The sequence below is a fragment of the Solanum stenotomum genome, chromosome 12 (genome assembly GCF_019186545.1).
Source record: "Solanum stenotomum isolate F172 chromosome 12, ASM1918654v1, whole genome shotgun sequence".
Lineage (NCBI taxonomy): Eukaryota > Viridiplantae > Streptophyta > Magnoliopsida > Solanales > Solanaceae > Solanum > Solanum stenotomum.
The window spans coordinates 18,263,751-18,285,456 of record NC_064293.1 but is presented as its reverse complement, the minus strand read 5'-3'; the positions used below and the strand labels follow the sequence as shown (position 1 = coordinate 18,285,456).

The window sequence follows — 21,706 nt, the reverse complement described above, 5'->3', positions numbered from 1 at the left end:
GATAAATTAAGTTCGGGGGTAATAGGATCTTAGTAAAGGTTAGGTGTGTCTCTGGGATTTCGAGCATAGGCTGGGGGGTACTTATGCATTTTCCCAATAAAAAATAAATAAGACGCGTTTGAGTAGAAAAAAAGACAAATTTTTCCCCATCCCCACCCTTCTCCTTCACGTTACTCTACCTTTATTCTTCCTCCATTTTTTTCTTATCACATACACTCTTTTTGCTATGAGTAATGTGAAAAATATTTTTTTCATGATAAATGTCCAAGAGAAAAAATAGAAAACAACATTGCGGGATAGAAATTCATCGCAAAGATGGCGAAGTTGTTCAATTAATTAGGTTCACTGTTCGAAAAAAATTACGGCGAGACATCTAAAATTGATCAATCCTTACTATTCCCACATCAAATTTGTCAAGTCAAGCACAAATTATTCAAATTTTTTTTGTTGATTGTGAGCATTTGAAATAAGAAAAATTTCAGATCTTGCATTTTTGTGTAAAAAGTTTATGGGTTTTGCATAAAATTCAATTTTTTAATGCAAATTCATAGATCTTTCTTCTCTTTCAGAAAAATCCTCTCTAGATTTTCTTCAAAATCGGCAATAGTAATCGAGCACTAGTTTTTCAATTGGCTGACTAAAATCTTTGCAAATAAATATTGCAAGTTTTCACAATTCTTCTCTTTGAGCTTGAATGAAATTTGTATAATGTGATAGTTTTTTGTGACGGGTTTCGTGATGGGTGGAAAATTAGTGGTGGTATGACCTTTAATTTCGATAATGAAAATGAAACTCATGATTTTGATGTGGATAGTGAATTTATGATTATGATTGTGATGAATTTCAATGATAGTGATATGATTCTGATGGTAATTTAGTTAAATTTATGATGTTTGTTATTGATTTTTTATGATGACAATGGTTGTGGGAATATTCCAGTGGTGAAATCTATGGTGGTGAAAAAGTGCATTTAATGATAATAGCAATAATGGTAGTGATTTAATGGTGGATTTGATGATGTATAGGGAAGAAGAAGAAGAAATTGGGTGACATGGAATTTTTTTTTAAAAAAATCTGACATAATTATTGATGTGACAATGACACAGTAATGACGTGACACGAGTGTGAAACACTTTCTCATCATGTGACTGGTTGTATGTGCGTTAGGTTGAAATATATTCACTTTCAAGTAATTCAAGTTTGTAATAGGTCGTTACAATAGTATACGCGTGTAACTAACTTTTCGTAACAAGTTCAGGGGGAATTTTCCCGAAATTGTATTAAGCTATGCGTGTTGTACAATTATGAGAAAAGGACTAAGAAAAATTATAGAGATACAACATGAGATTCGACTTGTGAATTGGCTAAAGTGCTTAAGAATCAATGTATCAATCATCATAAGAAGCATGAGGTGCAGCTGTGCAACCAGCGTCAAAAGGATCTTCAGACCCACAGCAATGCCAGTATTGAAAAACTTTACCACCATCAGGGGTGTCCATGGTGCCACCGGAATAAACACTCTCAAACTTCCTCCTTGTTTCTCCTGTTTGAAGAACAAAGATGACGGGTTAAGATGCAAGATAATATCCTTCAGCGTAAAACAAGCAGAAGGGCGTAAGGAAGTGATAACACAATGTTCCTGCATTTTATTTATTATTCACACCAGTACAACATGAGAAATGATAATAGCTAGGAATAAATCAAAAGTACCTTCCATAGTTCCATTCAAAGCCAATGCAAATGCAACAGGTATATGAAAAGAGGAATAACATATATCACTTAACTAGTATTACCGATGGTAAATTCTGCAGAAGTTGCATTGATATTTTTCCTGTGGAAAGAATCGCTACATGAGTTGTTTACCCTATTTTATTGGAGCAGCTTTTTTATCAGTGACGTTCACTTCACACACATGAAACATCACCAGGGAGATATTCGGTTCATCTTACATAAATTTTCATTAACTAAGATCTAATGCTCCACCGTCCTATTTTGCCTGGCCTACATCAAGGGAAGAAGGTTTTAGTAGCTTACAAAGTGTTAATTATATCGAGAAAGGCTAATATATATATATATATGGTCTATGGAACTGCGACCATGGTCCTAATCTTAAAGTTGATGCATTCTAGAGATGACTATTGCAAATCAATACTTTATCAACTCAGAAGGAATCCTAGTTACAACACTTGGTGTGTACCCACCTGCTCCAATGGTGGGTAAGATTACCTTGGCAACTTGTGCTAGCAGGTTGGACAAGATGGAATCGAAGTGCTGAGTATGTTGGTCTGGTCACCACTGATATTAATTATTAATTAAAAAGAAAGAAAGAACAAAGGAACTAATATCTTCCATCCAAAACTAACTAATCCATCCAAGTATATATAAACTTAAAGAGAGATTCTATTTCTACTCTCTCCTTCAGCGAAATCTTTAATCCTAAAATTTACTAATAACCTACCATATTTCTTAACTAAAGAAAGAACATTTCTAAAATAAACTGATTGGTTGAACATAGTAGGGAATCAGAACAGAAAAGTTCTTCATTGAGCAGGGAAGGCAAAACTAGCTGCCTTTCCACAACAACACAATCGCTACACATCAATCTCAAACTAGTTTCATTCAGTCACATGCCCATTTAAATCGGACATTCCACTACTGAATAATTAGGGATTATCTAAATCTCACATCTCTCCCTACACTGTCAAACAATTTCTAATCAAACTTAGGAGGCACCTGACAAATCTGCTTATGTTATGAACCCAAAAAGAAAAGGAAACTGATGACAATGTATAAAATAAAAGGAGAATCAGGGCAACGCTGCCACCAATATCTTAACGGGATGGAACCAGTTTCAACTTAGAGAAGCCTAAATGGCTAAACCCAATTCAATCTAAAAGTTTAGCCTTTACCAGATAGAATTTTTAACTCACAAAAGCCTAACAAATTCAATCTAATGCTGCACTCCACATTCCTGCATAAGATAAAGATGGGACTGCTGAATTGTCCAAATACATAATGACGCTGCCACGAGCCTCAAGAAATATAACTAGATAAGGAAGGATAAAAGCCTAAGAGGAGTCATTATCAGCAAGCTTAAGTATGAGTCAATGGTGGTTAACTAAGCCGCTATTAATGGAAACACTAATGCAAGTTAAAAACACTCTCAATTTTTAACATGTTCAGGGTAGTCATGTTATACTCAAAACAACATATTATAAGAACTTGACAGCTCTTAAAAGAGTTTGCGAAAACCACAATATATCCTTCCCAGTACTCTCTTTGTCCAATTTTATTATCCACAAGTTTGCCTGGCATGGCAATAATTACAGAGACCTTCCCGCAGGATTGGCTTGGTAAAGCTAACATCCCTGATGGTTTATGATATTTCGCTTACCTATCTTATTTTAATTTCATTGTAACATTGAGACCAATCGATAGACCTCTGTTGTTGACCCCTCAAAAACTTGCCGGCAGACATCTTCGGAAGTGACTTAGCACCTATCCTAGAACAGCAATGCTCCTCCTACAGTCCTACTTCCCTTCCCCTTCCCACATATTTTGTGTGCAAGATCAAGCACCAGAGGAAGTAACTACATTAGCACTAAATAATAAACACACAGGTTGCTGTTTGATGAAGAAGATAAGGACATGATACATATGAAATGGTGGCTCTTTTTACGTTGTTGGAATTTTCTGTAAGATTGCAGTGGTCAATGCACCCATTCAGTGAGGGAAGTCGCTTGCCATCAACTAGCACTGATAAACCCACAGAATCAATATGAATTGAAAGTCGCTCTTGCTATTCTGCTTGCACTGTTTTATGTTCAAAACTGAACTACAGAACTGGAATTACCATAAAGCATCTTATTGCCAGAAGGTAATTGGAATTTGTGAATCTTAGTTGCCTTAAACTTAAATAGAAAAATCAAAATAAGGAAGATAAACGTAATATCATAAACCACAAGGCAAGTCAGTGTTACGGAGTCAAACGTGAAAGGAAATGTCCGAAATTTTCCAAAAGTACTACCTACTACTACTTTGAGTTACCTTGCAAGAATTACACACAACCCCTTATGGAGATGGGATTTAAGTTATATAAAGGTGACAGTGTAATGAATTTGTGATTTATCTCGTTATAGCAGGTTGCTAAGATTTGCTATTTTCTTTTTCCTTTCCCGTAATTAATGTACAAAGATTGGAAAATTTGATACTTTACAGAAAAACATAGAGTAACTATAGGAATTGCAAAAATAAAGCTTTTATCTACCTATTTTGGCATTATAACAATCTTCCTTTGCAATACATGGTATTATTACTCACCCTTTCAGCTACAGAAAACGAATTCAAACTATAATAATCAGAAGTTTTCAACGACAATGAGACTTGACCCATATTTTACAAAACATTCAGAAGGGTACCTCCAAAATGAGCAGTGTGGTAACGGCAAGCACGAGGGTGATTGAGCAAAGGGTCGAACTGGGCCTTGCAATTCTTGCAAGTGCGGAGGTTCTGTGTTTGTTTCTCAGAGCATTGAACTGACAATCTCGTTAGGCGCCGTTTCCCCAAATCAATAATCGAAATTGAGCTGATGGTGGTTCGATTTGGATGAGAGGTTGAAGAATTTGCATATGGGATTACATGATTTGGACATAATTGGGTGGACATGGCCATGAACATGGAGCTAGCTATAACAGACACACAGGATTTTAGCAAAGAAATCGGAGGCTTAGCGGGCCTTGCCTACATACTATATTTTTTGTCTTTGGGTTACCCATTCGGACGTTGATACTCATATTGAAATCGATTAATTTTAATATAGGTAATGATCCACATGAATGAACTTTTTCTGGTTGAAATTTAAGCACAATTTTTATTAAAAAGAAGTAGTAACCTCATCTGTTATGTTATGTTTTTTTTTTTGTTGGTACCACTACTTCATTTCGTCATTTTGTTTCTGTGTTAATGTGATAATTTTTCACCCAATATAATTTTCAATGATATTTAGTTGCTTGTACATTTTTATGGTAAAAGAAAATAACAATTGGATTCATGCTGTAACGAGTTCTAGATAATTTCCAATTATAGTGTGTTACCGTTAATTTCGTAAAAATACTAGTACTGAACTCAACTAGGTTTATTGTGTTTGGTCCCACCAACTTCTATAGCAAATAAAATTCAGAAAAAATTCCCTATTCAAGAAAGTAAAAAATAAAAATCACCAATCATTTCATAGCTTTCTCTATCAAAATATAATAACTCCAGTTTCACTAGAAACTTTCATATATTATAATCACTAAGCTCTAAGTTACAACAAGAAAATAGAACTAATAAAGAAATTGCATAACAACAATGAAATAGTAAAATAAAGAAAATATTGAAGGGCAATAATTAGAAGGGAGATTAGAAGCTTAGACTCAAAAAAAAATATGAAAAGACTAGACATTCTTCTCAACAATCTACATAAACCGTTCTTTCTCATCGATCGTCCTTTTAGCTAGCTGTTAATTGGGCTTGGGTCCCAAATCAATCTTTACGAAGGTCTTTTATTTTTTTAAATGTTGTGATTTTAAGTCTTCTTAATTTCCTTCAAAATTTCTGATGGAAAATCGTTGTTAACCCTATAGTTAACAGATATTATTGGTGACACACCTAAAAAAGGGCATCTGTTGCTTTCTTTGTTTAATTTTTTTTGATTTGGTGCTAATTATTTCCCGTGATCTTGTAGACAACTTCGTGGCATTATTGCAACCCATCTCTCTAGCTATCTAATTGTTGCCTAATTGGTGAACTAATTAGTGTGTATCAAAAAAGTACTTCTCTATATAAGAAGTGAATAATTAAACACACATTGAAGCATGGAAATTGAGAATACTCCATCATTATAGCTTCCTCTTGGCTACGTTATGTTAAAACCAAGGTAAAAATTAATGGCCTTTTCAACTATTAGTTATCCAATCATTATTAATTTTCCATCTAGGAAATGTAGGATGATCAATAAAAACTATCACAAGTCAGAGCTCAGAGCAATAAAGATGAAGGTATTTTGTTTTACTATTATTATCGTGCGCAGGCACTACTAAAAAATCACTATTTTCCTACTTAGTGACTATTCTTATAGATATTTTGATTGGATTAATGAAAAAAGAAAAACATAGTACTAGTAATATTTTCATACAGAAAAATTATGAAGTACTTTTCCACTATTTCAATGAGAATCTATTTTCTCCATGCATTTCTCAGTCCGTGAGTTGGTTCGGTGGGAACAAGGAGTAAATCATGTTTTATAGCATAAACTTGTCATTAATTCACGATGGAAAAAACCTTTGTTTTTATTTTTAGTAGTGACGGTGCGCCTATCTACGTTAATTGGGAACTTGTTTAATTTGATGATTAATTTGGTGATGATATGTCTTGATTTTGAAGTTGGAAAAAAGGGCAGGAAATCATGGCATGCACATTTACAAGTTTTGAGGAAAAGGGTAGAAAAAGTGAAGATTGGAGAAATCTTTAGCATGTAAGCAGGGTTGGAATTACTACTCAACTACTACAACAAGTACATGTTATGTCAAGAAACATAAGAAAAAAAATAGATTATGTATCTCAAATTGTTGAATTCTTCTTCATGGTAATTTGTGGTACTCTTAGTTTCACTATTCTTGGCTGCACTCTTTGCCTGGCACCTCACCTCTATTCTAATTCATAATTTGAATCCTTGAAATTGATTAAATAGTTCTCTTTTTCTTCGATAACCTCGGACCAATCAATTGAATATTGTTTCCAGCACTACTCGATTCTTTTGGGCAAGCTGGCATGTGAATCTACTATAGTGCATGTGAGGCCTTTATTGACGTATGCTTTCTTAAAAACGAAAATGAATAAAAAACGTTATTATATATAATAACTTGAGGTGATGTCTATGTAATTATTTCTTAAGTGTTTTTTTTTTTTTTTGCTATAATAACTTTATAAATAAATTACATTGAGTGAATTTATTGATACTAAATAAATATGAGTGACTTTAATAAATAATTTGATATAGTTGAATGACCATAAAAGTTATTCATATAATATATATAAATTAATCTAAACACCTCAAAATGTGACAATTAATGTTGTTTTGTGGATTTTCACTGGCAAATCAAGAAGTTTCCACATTCTATTACAGTAAATTTGTTTGTCAAATTGAGAACTCAATTTGAACTTGAACTTGGAAAAGAAATCCAAGTCCAATTTGTGGTTTCAATGTAGTTCAAGGGAAGTTTCTCATATCATCAACTTATCCATTTTCACCCCCGAATGGATCCTACAATGTGCAATTCAAATTTAATCGAAGCTCCAATGTGGGATCCGAACACCAGATGGAAAACAAAAAAAACTTATCCATTTGACTCTTACAAAATAAAAATAAGACAATGTATATACCTATTTAAACACCATTTTAACTTTCGGAAATAGTTTATTTCATCCAATATAATTTCCACCTTTTACTTAAGAAGATGCAAAATCCTTGCAAGATTGATGGTCTTCGGACATAGCAGCTACAAGTTTCTATTTTTGTTTCCTTTTAATGGTTGTTTTTTCTTTTTATTTGCTTTTGATTTGGGATGTTGTTTTGGCTTCTTGAACCAACATTTATTATTTTATAAATAAAATATCCACTATGTTTAGTGGTTCCCAAATAACTAAATAAATGTGTAAATGACTTTCTTTTCATTTTCTTTCAACTCATGGATCTTTTAGACAATAGTTTGAATTATTTTTTTTGAACAAAATGACAGTCTTAAAGAAAAGGGGAATTTTAGCAAATAGCCACTATTATAAATTTAATTATGCTTCATAGTTATAGTTTGCATATTTACGGATTGTAGCTACAGTTTAAGCTATTTTGTTTGTATAATTTGCAGATACGTTTGTATAATTGAGCTATTTTTTATAAACTCGAAATAATAAATTTATACAAATACAAACATCTGAACTTTAAACAATCGTACAAATTATGTTATACAAAATTACATTATACAAAAGTTATACAAATTCGAATTATACAATATTCCTCGAAATCTCAACCCACGTAATTATCACTAAATGTTGATCGTGAGTGGTAATTAACTAAAACTATAGCTATGATGACTAATTAACTAATATATATTTGCTTAACCATGTAATTTTCCCTATAAAAAACTTTATATCGTTCGGAAGGATAATTTTTGAAAAAAATTGTATGAAATAACAAACTATTAATTCAAATTAAATGATAGAGCCATAGTTTCTTTTATTTGTAATTCGTAGCAAACATCTCATGTTTTTTGCCATCTCATTTGTATACCGAAATATACAAATAGACCCATTCAGTATACTTATGTGTTGTATAAAAATTAATTGCAGGACCCATTTGTATACCGAAATATACAAATATACTCATTCGGTATACATATATGTTGTATATATGTAGTAATTTTGTTTATATACAATTGCTATGTTTTAATTTGTATACCGAAATATACAAAGATTTTTATGTATATGTATTTCGAAATATACAGATTAATAGTCATAGTAAATATAAAATTTGTTATGGTGCGCAATTATACAAACTATAGTTATAACATATAAATATAATTTTTATATTTGCTAAACCTAAAATTTACTCTAATTGTTGAGAGTTATATTCACACTAACTTTAAAAATAGGGACAAATTTAAAATGAAAACCTAAAAGGGATATTTGTGTAAACCAATAATTAGTAGGGAAAATTGTATATAATAGCAATTATTAATTCAAATTAAATGATATAAATATAGTTTGATTTAATTGTACCTCATAGCAAACTGTTGTTATTTCACCTCTCTCCTGGTGAATCTCCCTCGCCACTCTCGTTCTCTCCCTCGCCTCTCTCGTTTTTAATACAAACGCAAGTGTATAAAGTGCATTTGTGTTTGTATAAAGCAAGAGAAAACTGTATATATACATATATTTTCGTTCCCCTCTCTCCCTTCTCCCAGATCTCGCTCTCTCACTCACCTCTCTCACTTTATACAAAAAACGCAAATTGTATAAAATGCGTTTGTGTTTGTATAAAGCAAAAGAAAATTGTATATATACATATATTTTCGTTCCCCTCTTCCCTCTCCCAGATCTCGCTCGCCACTCTCCCAGATCTCGCTCTCTCACTTGCCTCTCTCACTTTATACAAAAACGCAAATGTATAAAATGCGTGAAAATTGTATATGTACATATATTTTCGTTCCCCTCTCCCAAATCTCACTCACTCACTCGCCTCTCTCACTTTATACAATTGATCTTTTTATATATGTATACCAAAACAGATTATACAACTGTTTTCCTTTTTATATGTATAGCGAAATATACATATTTATGTTTGCTATGGAACACAATTATGCAAACTTTGCTATAGCATACAAATATGAATTTTGTGTTTGCTATATGTGAAAGTTGCTCTAATTAGTATCGAAACTTATTTGGCCTTTTTTCCGGTAATCCCAAAGGGATAACTAAACTTTGGGCTTTAAAGGGCCTTCCAATTATCCACAAACGAAATAAGCCAAACTCCCGCCAAAACATGAAACCGGATATACCCTGTAGCTCCAAGATTAACCGGTCATCAAATCAAAGATTAGGCCATTTCTACTTTCCCCTTCACAAAACTGAGCTGCTTCGTCTCTCTCTTTTTTGTATTTGCCTCGATATTGTTCCTTCTCTCGCAATTTTTCAGTTTTATCACTTCGAATAATTTCATGTAAGTTTCGAAATCTCTCTAACTTTCTCTTCTCTAAATCTTATGGCGAGAATTATCACATAGTAAACTTTATCACTTATGGATAGCTCAATGCTTTTAAAAATAAGGCATTTGTTTTAGGGCTCAAAATTTAAGGATCTCATTTTTCAGTAATAGTAGAATTATTATTATTATAAGTATTTATTTATAAAAAAAATTACCTTGTGTCTTTCAATTTGTTTATCTTATTCTTTTTTTAAGATTATTTCAAAACATTAAAGAACATTTTCTCTTTTCACCTTCTCTCACATAAGATTATTATTTCATCTAATTATATAAAAAAACGATTGAACGCTTCGTATATAAAATTTTGGACAAATAAATACTAAAAGATAGGCAAAAGTTTTGGCAAGGATTAAAAGGGAAATTTACATAAATATACTATATTAAAAGAATATTTATCATTTATAGCAATCACATATTTTTTCACTTGATCATTTTTAATACATTTATAATACAGTTTTAATATTTATAGAGAATAATTTATAAAACACACATAATACAAGTTTTATTAAACATATATAATACAAGTTTTATTGATATATAATACATTTATCACACATTTTTATACAATGTGTCAATTTCTTACCAAACATAATATATTTTTAAAATAATTATAATATATATATATTGCATACATAATTCACTTTTAATAAATATTGCAAATTTATTATAATATTGTTATGTATTGCTATAAAATAAATAAAAAATATTGTTAAAATCAATAATTATTTATTAAAAAGTACTCATCCAAGTAATTTTTTCGGATTAAAATACATGAATACTGCAAACATAAGAGACTATTAGTGCTCCATAATGAAAATTTATGGATGACTTTGAGTCTTAATCCAAAATAGTTCATTATCTTTAGGTTAAGACTCAAAGTCATCCTTGTTTTATATGGAGCACTAATAGTCCCTCGTGTTTGTAATATTAGTGTACTTTTTGTCTCTTTGTTTAAGATCAAAAGATTAAAAAATATTTTAGCATATATCTTTTTAAAATTTTGTCTCAAATCGAAATTGGACAAAATGCTTTTATCTTAAAAATAATTTTAAATATATTAACAATTTTATCTCTTAAAAAACTAGAGTAGTAAACTTTAAATATATATATATCGCAAATTATTTGTTTTGTACCCGACTATTAATAGTTTCAAAAACATCCTTGTACTTGACTAACAAAACTTAGATACACCTCGATTTGTCACATGATATAACAAGTGGTCTCAAACTCTTAAATCTTCATAAAAAAATCAAGAGACGTGTTGAAAAAGCACTCCTAAACTTGACGAAAATTTAGGGGTGTATTTATACAATAGAATATGATACATAAAGCCGTCAAAATGGGCTTAGTCCGTGGGGCCGGCCCAACACAACCTGTTATTAGGGTAGGGTTGAGATATACCTCAAGCACATTTAAAACTAGGGCTTACAAGCCCTTGGCCCTTGAGGTTTGATCGGGGTCGGCCCATAGGCCAAAACTTTTTATTTAAGGGTAACTTACAATAATCTCACTAGTATAAAATCTAATTACTTAAATACACGCTATGTTGTAATATTATGAACCTTACCAAATTTTGGTACGTCGAGATACCTGTATCTCGGAATATATAGAGTCAAAATTAGGTTAATCTTTCTAGATACACTCTATCCAAGTAGATTCACATGTATCTAGGATGCATAGACAAATCTCGTGCCCTCACCTCCATCCAATCTTGCTTGTCACTCTTTTATCTCGCTCGCGTATCTGGTATGGGAGATACATGCTTATTACACTAGACTTTTTGCTAGTGTTATTAAAACAATACCATTGTTGCCATATTTGATTTGAAAATCTTCTCGTTTTCTTGATATTATAGAATTATAAGTTTGAAAAGAAAAAAAATGAAAAAAGAAAAAAAAGGACTAGCCCGCCCCAACCCTCGGCCCTTCTAGGTTTGGGTTGGGCATTTTCAGGCCCTTCTGAATGAAGGGCCAGCCCACCCCAGCCCTTCAAATTTCTTAGCCTGCAAGGTTTGAGCCGAATGGGGCTGGACCGATCCTTTTTGACAGCTCTAACGATACATTATCAAATAACATGTAACAATCATCTCAACAAAGTAAAAGAGGTGTATTTATGTATACAATACGATATATTATGAAATAACACATAATAACCATCCAAACAAAGGTTCAAATATGAAATTAATAAAAAAAATTTATTTATTTTTATTTTTTACCCTCCCTAGGAGCTCCCACACCTTTTGCTCCCTTGGTGACTCAAACTCACAACTTTCGGGTTGAAAGTGAGGGGTGCTTACCATCCGAGCAACTCCCTTTCGTCATGAAATTAATAATTCACGTCAAATTTAAAAATATTTTTGATACTTTTTTTTCTAAAAAATTAATAATTTAAGACTTAATATTTATTTTTAACTTTAGACCACTAATTAACTTGAGCTCAGCCGCTCGAATAACGCAATCATGAGTGCTGTGAATGTTACAAACATCACCGTGCTAAATAATCCATCGTCGTTCCTTTCGCCACTGAAGTTTGAAATCACTTATGACTGCGTTACTGCTCTCAAAGAAGGTGACTTTATCTCTCTTACTTCATTTTTTCTGTTGAATCTTGTAATTCATCTGTATTAGTATGATTTTTCTTTTTTTTTTCTTTGATTATATCCTCTCGGAGATATGGTTAGGGTTTTGTTTAGTCATATACGAAAGTTGTTTACAATGTCTTTAATTCGTTGATAATTAATCATCAATGAATTGTTTACTATCTATCGAACTTTTTTTCATAAATCCTTTTGTGCTATAATTTACTCCTGTTTGTGCTTGTATCATCTCGAAGACCTAGTGGTTAGTTATTGCCTTTTGTATTCAGAAATTTGACTCTCAATTTTGTTAGAGTACAATGTTATCGACTCTGTTGATAATTGAAAGAAATTAGTTGTTTCTAGGTAAATATAGCAGAGAATGGAGAACTTTAGATTTGTACATCCGAGATTTCTGTTTTTCTAATATTCCAAAAGTAGATATGAAATGGTTATTGTGCCTATAGTGTGTTAATTTTTTTTACTTTATTGGAGAGCTTGTAAAGGATTCCTGATATATATGATTAATGCAGTACTATTTCTGACTTATATTAATGAGATAACGTTTAATTAAGCTAGTTGTCTTCATATATCATAGCTATTTGTCCAATGGACCTTAGAGCTTTTTTGCGCTTTTCGCCTTTAATAACTCTGATCATTAGTGCCACAATCAGTAAAACATTAGGAATCTCTGAGGAAACTTCGCATTACTCATGGAATGGAAGTGGGCGTGGTGTAAGTATTTTTTTTCAGGCTATTAATCAGTAGCCAGTTGGATAGAAGAACACATGTGCCAGAGGCTGATGTAGATCTTAGGAAACAGGTTCATTTTAACCTAGTTTTTCGATGCGGAGCGCCAACTCACATAGAAAACTCACTAATATCTCACCAAAATAGATTTGAACCCAACCCATAGTTCAGAAGTATAATGATAAGTTCGAAGAAACCTTAAAGGTCTAACATATCAAGTTTAAATCATGGATCCACCTCTACACTGTGCTGTAGATTTCCTGAAGGTCATGGTTTCATGAATTTTACTAGACATACATGCTAAATTATTACTAGACCAGATATAAAATGTATTACATGATTTCAGGATGTTTCCTCTTCCATTTCCCATAAGGTTGCACCATAATCTTACGCCTCACTTTCCATGGATCCTTACGGTTGCTAAATAAAGCAGTTCCTTAAACCAATTAATTGAAAGTTTTCTGTGCAGTTCAGTTATCTAAGTCATATGTTGTAGAATATTGTCCACATTTTGATTTCTGAAGCTTGTGCTGCTTCTTGCGTGCCTCTGCATTTTATTTTGTTTGCAATTACTCCCTATTGCTAGATGATCTAATTTAGACCATTTACATGTAACACAAAAGCAGTTTGAAGTTGGTTTGAGGTGAGGGTAGTGGTGTCAGTGTTGTTAGTTCTAGCACCAGCCTGAAGAAAGCCCAACTTTATAGTTCAGATTTCACGTTGAGAATGTTAGATATAAACTACTATTTTCATAAAAATATTTCATGATCTATTGCGAGAGTACTTACAATACTACTAATGGTGAAAAACTCTTGACAAAATGTTTAGTACCATGTGACATCTGTTATTGTAATAGCATCCTATGCTCCTCTTTCGATTCTGCAGGGTAAAGCATAGAATTAATGAACTTATCTCTGTAGTTTCTCTTTGGTCATGTGTCTTAACTATATAAATTCTTTAGGATGTTGGCTTTGGAAGGGAATGTACTTAATAGTTTAGCAATTGGTAGGGAAACTTCTATTCCACCTGAACTGCTTACTGATTCTAAATTTTCTAGAGGCGATGTTTTCTCAATTAACTGTCATATTTATTGACAATATGAATACTTCTGTGAGTTTTGAGAAGTAACTGGAAAAAAATCCCTCTTCATTTATTCTTCTTCAAGGACACTTTATTTATGACATACAACAGATTGTTTCGAGGAACAGAGTTAACTGCTATTATGGAGTTTTTATTTCATATGCATACCTTGGAAATTCAGATTCTTTCTTTCATGTGGTATGGCACAATTTGAATGAAATTCAGATCCAATGACTACCCCAATGAATTTTGAGGCCTTAAGTGGTAATTGTGTAATCCCTAATGGCGACTTGCTAAAAAAAAGGTAGTATTTTTTTGTTCATTTTCTGTTTTTTGGGACTGAAATTCTAGAGAATCATCTTTGAACTGTAAATCCTTTCCCAGTAAAGATACATAGGTCCATTCTTTGACAGTCACACAGAAATGCTCCCATCAAATTGACCTTTTTTCTGCGAGACGTTCTTCTAGAGTGTATCTAAATTTAAGCAACTAAAGACATGTTGCTCTTTTCTTTTCAAAGAGGTAGTATTTATATGTTTGTTAATTTAACAGCTTTACTTAGTTTCTTTTGCCTTAATGTGCATGTAGATTTGGAATGGAAACTCATCTATGTTGGATCTGCTGAGGATGACACATATGACCAACTACTAGAAAGTGTGTTTGTTGGTCCTGTCAATGTTGGAGGTTTCCGCTTTGTATTGCAGGTATCATGTCGTGGCTTGACAAGTTAATTAAGTTTTACTAGGTCTAATGCCTTTCTGCTGATTGGATTTGTGTAATGTTTTCCTTGTTCTGATACTAGGCGGACCCTCCAGATCCTGCCCGAATTCGTGCTGAAGATATACTTGGTGTCACTGTGCTCCTTTTGACCTGTTCCTATATGGGTCAAGAATTTGTACGAATTGGCTACTATGTGAACAATGATTACAATGATGAGAATTTGAGACAACAACCTCCCCAAACGGTTAAAATTGGCATGCTTCAAAGGAACATACTAACAGACAAACCTAGAGTAACAAAGTTCCCTATCAATTTTCACCCCGAAAACAGCGAGACTGGAGAGCAAGGTGCTGCCCCTCCACCTGATGATAACACGGCTAAAGCAGATGGGAATGAAGAGTGACTACCTTCAACTAAGAATGGATCAGACGAAGGGTGGGGCCTAATTGTGGAAGGGTGTTAACTTTTTGCCTAACTCCTAATCTTTTAGTTTAACATCATTCTGTTGGGCCATCATCTCATCCTAAATCCTAATACATGATCATTAACCTCTTTTTGTGATGTCTTCGTCTATCTCAGTGGAGCTATGTGAAACTGCGTATGAACACGCGTTGCATTTTGTGGCTGTTAACCTGGTTGTTTGGAGGAATGGTGTCGAAACCTCTGCTTTATATGGCACCATCTTTAGCTTTACAGTGTACTCCAAAATGTGAGTTTAGAAAATCGTTGATTTTAGTTCTGTAAGTAATAGAATCGTGAGGTTTTAGACAGGCAGGGAATATTTTATGCATTTATCAAATTTTTGGCTACTGAATCACATTATCTTGATGGTGTCAATTTATGATGAACTGCACCATTTATGGTGCCGTTACATTTTCTTTTATTCTGATGTATGCTGGTCATCTGCACACTGATACAAATTAGAACCATTTTCCCTTACTGATGTATACCCAGTTTGCTTACTGATACAAATTAGAAGCAAGAAATTGCCAAATCACAACAGCATGAGCATATGGTAATATGATGGTTTCCATCGCACTCAGCCACTTCGAAAATATTATGGCTCTTGCATGATTTTGAAGGCAATGAAAGAGGTAGTCTAGCAGAATTCCTCAAATTCTACAAGCAAATCTCACGTGATACACCCGACAAACAAAAAATCTAAACAATAACACAGCAACCATACCTTCAAAGGTAAGCAGTAGAAGAAAGGTTTATAGTTTGTCCTTGCAGAAATTAAAAAAAAAGGGGAGGGGGTTGTTTCTGTCAATGTAGTCTTAACATCTTCACAGAAATATAATTTTTTACAGAATAGATTTTGCCAAAAGGTTTTGAAATGCATGTCATCTCTTTGTCATGCACTAACTAGTGAAACAAAGCTTTAGATCCAACATCCAAGTACAAAATTGCTCTCTCAGATCAAAACTTTAAAAAAGGAATGTGATATTTTGGATGACACCGTTGGGCAAACACAACTAATTCCAGCCCCTATCAGACATGTAGTTCCTTTTGCTTCTAATTTCTCGTAGAAAAGATTCATGCTCAATGCATATAAGCGAGATCTAACTATGTTCTTCACTTGTTTTTCTGCCTCTTCCTGGAACGGTTCCTTCTCGACTCTACAGTATTCTCCACGGGCAAAAAGTTTTCCTTATTCTGCAGTAAATTTAAAATTCTTATTTGACTTAACGAGGTATTATACGAGTAAACATGGGCTATCAGGACCAGAACTTAGCAAGTACCTTATATTTCTTCTCCCTGAGTTGCCTCTTCAGTCCTTTGCTTTTCTTCTTTGATGCTGAAGGATTCTATTATCATTCATAATTTATGATTGTAAGCAACTTATGATGATATCAGGCTTTTTCACGAAGTCAAAAAAATTCTTCATGCAGTCAAATGAAAATGGACAAACCTGTTCTCTAACTGGGCTATCCTCCGCCTCAGGATGAATTTCTCCCTCAATTCTTCCGTCTTCATTAAACATAAGTTTAAGCCTCCCTTCTTTCAACAGCTTTATAGAGCGGGCATGCCTCTGTAAGAAATACGGATACTTAAGTTAGATCAGTCACAGCAGGTCCAAATCATGTGCATAAGTTAACGTGCATTTAAGATTCTTTAACATGGAAAGAACAAGATTGCAGGTAGCAGTCCATGCACTAGTAACGGGGATGTGTTAGCACTACAAAATTTATGTGGAATATGATCTGAAGAAGTAAGTTTAGTGACAACTGGAAAATGAAAACAATGACACTGAATGCTTACTTTGGATTTAAGATGAGCAATTAGAGTCTGAACAGTCAAGCAGACGATTCTAGGACACAGCCTGCACTTATAAACTGATTTACATTTCAAGACATAATCTGAAGCATCACTTGGAATCTCATCGTCTTCGGGAATAGAACTATTCTGCATAATATCTGATTCTGCAATGACCTTTTCAGACAAATAACTTTCACCATCAAACTTGTTGTCCTTTAGAGTTGTAACATCTTCATCACTCATAGGAAGACCTATCAGTGGTAATTTTAGAGAAGACTTAGAATTAAACACTTAGCCTAACATATAAATTACGATAAGAAAATCATAGTTCAAAAAGATCTTTCAGTTTCCATCTTGAAATACCAGCAAAAGTAGTTCTCATCAGTTTTAAAAGTGTATTGGCATTCAAATAAACATCAAGAAATCTAAAATTATGTTTCCATTAAATTCATCGACGTGATAGTTATAATAATTACCAAATGCCACAACGATGAGCAGAAGATACTAAATAAAATATGAATGCAGTCTTCCCAAAATTAGTCAACAATAAGCCTTAAAACTCCAGAGGGAGAGAATGGCTACGATGAACACTAAAGCCAAATCTTTAAGATATGATCATCTCTCCATGAAGAATTATCAATCAAAAGAAAAGAACTGACATCTCTGATTTCATGGAATTTCCAATACATAGATTGAGCAGAAACTTCAAGTTCCATATTACAACTCAAAAGCTGTAGCTTCCAGACTAGTAATAGATTAGTAGGGCTGCAGCTCCCAATAAGTTAGACATATAGCATCAAACTTCACTTCATTTCTTCTTTTCCTCAAATGGAGTGACGGAATTTCACCTTACTCCTTGGCTAGATGTAAATCCACATTCACAGTGTAATGTGTCAAATTGCTAATCTTCCTCAATCAAATGATTACCCGATTAATAAACAGTAAGCGTTTGGAAGCAGTGTATACAAAGTTGATCCTACAAATAAGGAATGGGGAAATATGGCAGCTTCCATTTTTATTCTTTATAAATATACCTTTCTCGTATGCGGATTAGTGCCAACACAAATACTTTTAGTATACAGAAGTAGGATTTTCAAGCAGAAAACTCCCATGAGACTCAACTAGCGAAAATTTGTGACAACAGACTAAAGCCAACCTGATGAGTTAAGATTAACTTCATTGAAAGAGCTATCTTCACTCTCATATCCTGCAGCAAATGAAAACAAGGAGGAGGAGAAAATCTGTTATCTACCATGAGGATAGTGATTGAATTATGGAGTGGCCCAACACCCAAACTCCATTGGAGTCCATTTTACAATGCATGTCGACAATTTATAACTCAACATCCTCCCACACGTAACTCAATTTTGATGCTCACAAGTAAACCTCAATGTAGATTTATGGGTGCGAGAATGGGGTTTGTGGGAAAATTTATAACTTAATAGAGACTGTAACTTAGGAGTGCTGATAGATTTTAAAATCAAGAATTGTCTAAAGATACCCGACAAAGTTTCCCTAATCAAGATATCAAACAAAAGCTTCAGAGAATTCCCATTTCTTGAAATACCCTCTAAGTAATAAACTGTCAGCAAACAATACAGACAAGGAGCAACTGCAGATCATCAGGTTAAGCATACCCGAAGAAGATTCATTTCCTCCTGTCAGACGAGCAACACCATCATCCTCTTCCTTTACTTCATTGTCATCCTGCTCTTCCTCTTCCTCCTCCTCCTCCTCTTCGTCTTCTGTTTCCTCTGCCTCAAATTCAGAGTCGGAGGATGAAGAGGACTGCGAAGGAGCATCTCTATCACCATGTTCAAGCTTGTAAAATCGCCTTTTTATCATTTTCTTCCACCTTTTATAACTCAACTGCAAGTAATACAGAGAAATCCATGAACCTAGCATACATAGTCTATTATTTTGCTACAAAAAGACACATACTTTTTCCTTTTTCTTTTGACCTATAGAAAGAAAACACCTACTGAATTAGATATGCAAATAAGAGACACAAGCGATTTGGCCAACCTTATCATTCATTTACTCTAAATTGAAAAAATAGAACAACATCCCTACTACTAATCAATTGTCCTTAATCACAAACTAGTTGGAGTTGACAATAGTAACTTTTGATACAAGAGAATATAGAGAAATTCATGAATACAACCTTAAAGTCGATTACTTTGCTTTACAGCAACATGTCTAGTGAAATTCCACTAAGTGAGGTCTGGGGAAGGTAGAATATACGTAGACCTTACCACTACCTCAAGGAGGTAGATAGACTGTTTCCGAAAGACGCTCTGCTCAAGTGCATCAAACCGTAGTCAAGAATGAAGAAAACAATGAATAAAGCATAGTAGTTAATAAGAAAAGCAATGTAAAGTCTACAAGAAGAAAAAAACAATACCTACATAAGGCAAGAACTACAAGGGTAGTACGAGTAGTACTACGATAGGCACTAACAAGCCTAAATTTTCACAAGACAAGACAAAACTCTACCCTTACTAAGCTTGTACCCTAATACACGACCTCCATTTTGCTTTACAAACAAGAAATAAAGAAACCTTTTCTTTCTCAAGGCCTTTCCTTTTAACCCCTATAATATGAAATTATGCTAAAGCCCCATCATTGATTTACTCCAAATTAGAAAAAGCGCAACCGTACCAGTAATCAATTAGGAGTTGGGGTTGGGTTATATTAATTCTTTGTGACAATTAAAACCCTCTTTTTTAATCTAAACTTGAAACTAACTATGGTCGGAGTTAAAACAGCTTCTAGGCTACAGCAACCAAATATGATTATATGAATTTGCTACAAAATCAAGAAAGTAGTGGGTGGAATTATATGATGGACATACTCAGTCGAATGTATATAGAAAAGGGTTTGATGCTATGGACATGATAGAGCAATTAATTAAAGGAAGAAGAAAGAGTAAAAAAAAACGAACCTGAAAAACAGAAAGAGGTGACTGCAATGGAGGCAGGCAGGGTTTAGCACTTACGGAGGAGGGTTTTGGTCGGACATAGAAATTAGATTAGCACCAAAATGCCACATGTCGTGTTTTAATTGGGTGTATACTACCTTCTTCATTTTTTTCTTAAAAAGATAAAAAATAAAAATTTGTTGCTCCTTTTTTTTCAAAAGTATTTTTTCTGCTCTTCTAATTGCTGCTCTTTCTTTTTTTAAAAAATAAAATAAAATTAGTGTTTTGCCTTCCAAATTGCTTACACAAATTCCTGTTTTTTCTACTAGTAACACATCTAGAAATTACATATTCCATGGTTCACGACAATCAAAATACAGGAATGATAATTTTGAGTTGATTGCCTGGTCGTTTAGCCTGTGGTAATTGATCATTAAAATTATTTATGTTTATTTTGTCTTTTAAAAGTCATTTTACTTTATTTATTTCACTCTAACGGTCATCTTAACTGGATTTTGTATTTTTCCAGAGAAATTTAATGACATGATGAGTTTATTTTTTTAAAGAAGCTAAAACACTAATTTGGGTGTGTTTGGTAGGAAGGAAAATGTTTTTTTTTTTTTTGGAAAAGTTGATTTCTAACTTATTTTCTCATGTTTGGTTGGTGAGTTAATGGGATTATTATTGGGTTATCGGATCAGTTTTGATTTTTTGATATACAATTATTGGATAAATCGATAATCCTTCAAATTATGAGTAGTAATTTACTGTGTTACCTTTATAAATATTAAATATTAATGTTAATACTTTACAGGCTACTGACTTTGTTTTTTAGCCATCAATTTACACTTTACAGTGATTTTGAGTTCACTTTATATTATAAAAAGCATCAAAATCTAAAGTAAGAAACTTATTCCTCATAATTTCTCTTTATGTACTTGTATAGTTCTCTTAATTTTAGTTATTATTGTTTCTGCCTTATGAACGTTTTGTAAAGTTGCATTATTGTCTTGTCAGATCAAATTATTGGAGAAGTCATATATTTATTTTAAAAGTATTTTTTTATTGGTTAGATTTGAAACCGATAAAAATATTTTATTGGTTTGGTTATTGGTTTAGAGTATTTCAAAACCGAAAACATAAAATCGAATCGATAATACATAAAACCAAATCGATCGATGCACACCCCTATTGGTGAGTGGAGAATATTTTCTAAAAATATTTTCTAGTGTATGATTGGTGAATTAAAAACACTTGACGAGACTCGAGACCCAACCCCACCCTCGACTCCCAACCCCAACATTCGACTAAGGATTCAACTTTTGAACATGGCTCAGACCCCGAAACCCAACCCGACCTGAGACTCGATATGAGAGATCTGACCCGAGATCCGATTTCGACATTCAATTCGAGACCCCATTTCGATACCTGATTCGGGACCTGGAATTTTATCCCGTGCGCACCCAAAGGATAGCGGTTGCGGATTTCCCTTGTCATAAAAAAAAAAACATTACATTTATTTCTTTGAGCGTCTTAATTTTAATCAAATTATGAATACATTTTTTTCTTTTAATTTTTCATNACTATCACGCAGATCTGGTGA

General features: G+C 33.2%; 3 protein-coding genes across 3 annotated transcripts; 1 reads left to right on the top strand and 2 right to left on the bottom strand.

The window, feature by feature from the left end:
- Positions 1-1,269: 1,269 nt before the first annotated feature.
- Positions 1,270-4,735, bottom strand: LOC125848562 (uncharacterized). The gene is made up of 2 exons (XM_049528443.1): positions 4,419-4,735; positions 1,270-1,543 (listed from the first exon to the last, which is right to left on the bottom strand). Exons 1-2 carry the CDS (start codon positions 4,675-4,677, stop codon positions 1,389-1,391), a joined length of 414 nt encoding a protein of 137 aa, XP_049384400.1. The 5' UTR covers positions 4,678-4,735; the 3' UTR covers positions 1,270-1,388.
- Positions 4,736-12,229: 7,494 nt separating this feature from the next.
- Positions 12,230-15,759, top strand: LOC125848555 (histone chaperone ASF1B-like). Its single transcript, XM_049528435.1, has 3 exons — positions 12,230-12,367; positions 14,793-14,908; positions 15,007-15,759. The coding sequence occupies exons 1-3, from the start codon at positions 12,259-12,261 to the stop codon at positions 15,325-15,327; spliced, it is 546 nt and encodes a 181-aa protein (XP_049384392.1). The 5' UTR covers positions 12,230-12,258; the 3' UTR covers positions 15,328-15,759.
- A 482-nt stretch (positions 15,760-16,241) lies between these two features.
- On the bottom strand, positions 16,242-20,260 carry LOC125848548 (ribosome quality control complex subunit 2). The gene is made up of 7 exons (XM_049528431.1): positions 20,128-20,260; positions 18,821-19,052; positions 18,340-18,390; positions 17,187-17,434; positions 16,837-16,956; positions 16,667-16,732; positions 16,242-16,580 (listed from the first exon to the last, which is right to left on the bottom strand). The coding sequence occupies exons 2-7, from the start codon at positions 19,026-19,028 to the stop codon at positions 16,500-16,502; spliced, it is 774 nt and encodes a 257-aa protein (XP_049384388.1). The 5' UTR covers positions 19,029-19,052; positions 20,128-20,260; the 3' UTR covers positions 16,242-16,499.
- Positions 20,261-21,706: the final 1,446 nt, after the last annotated feature.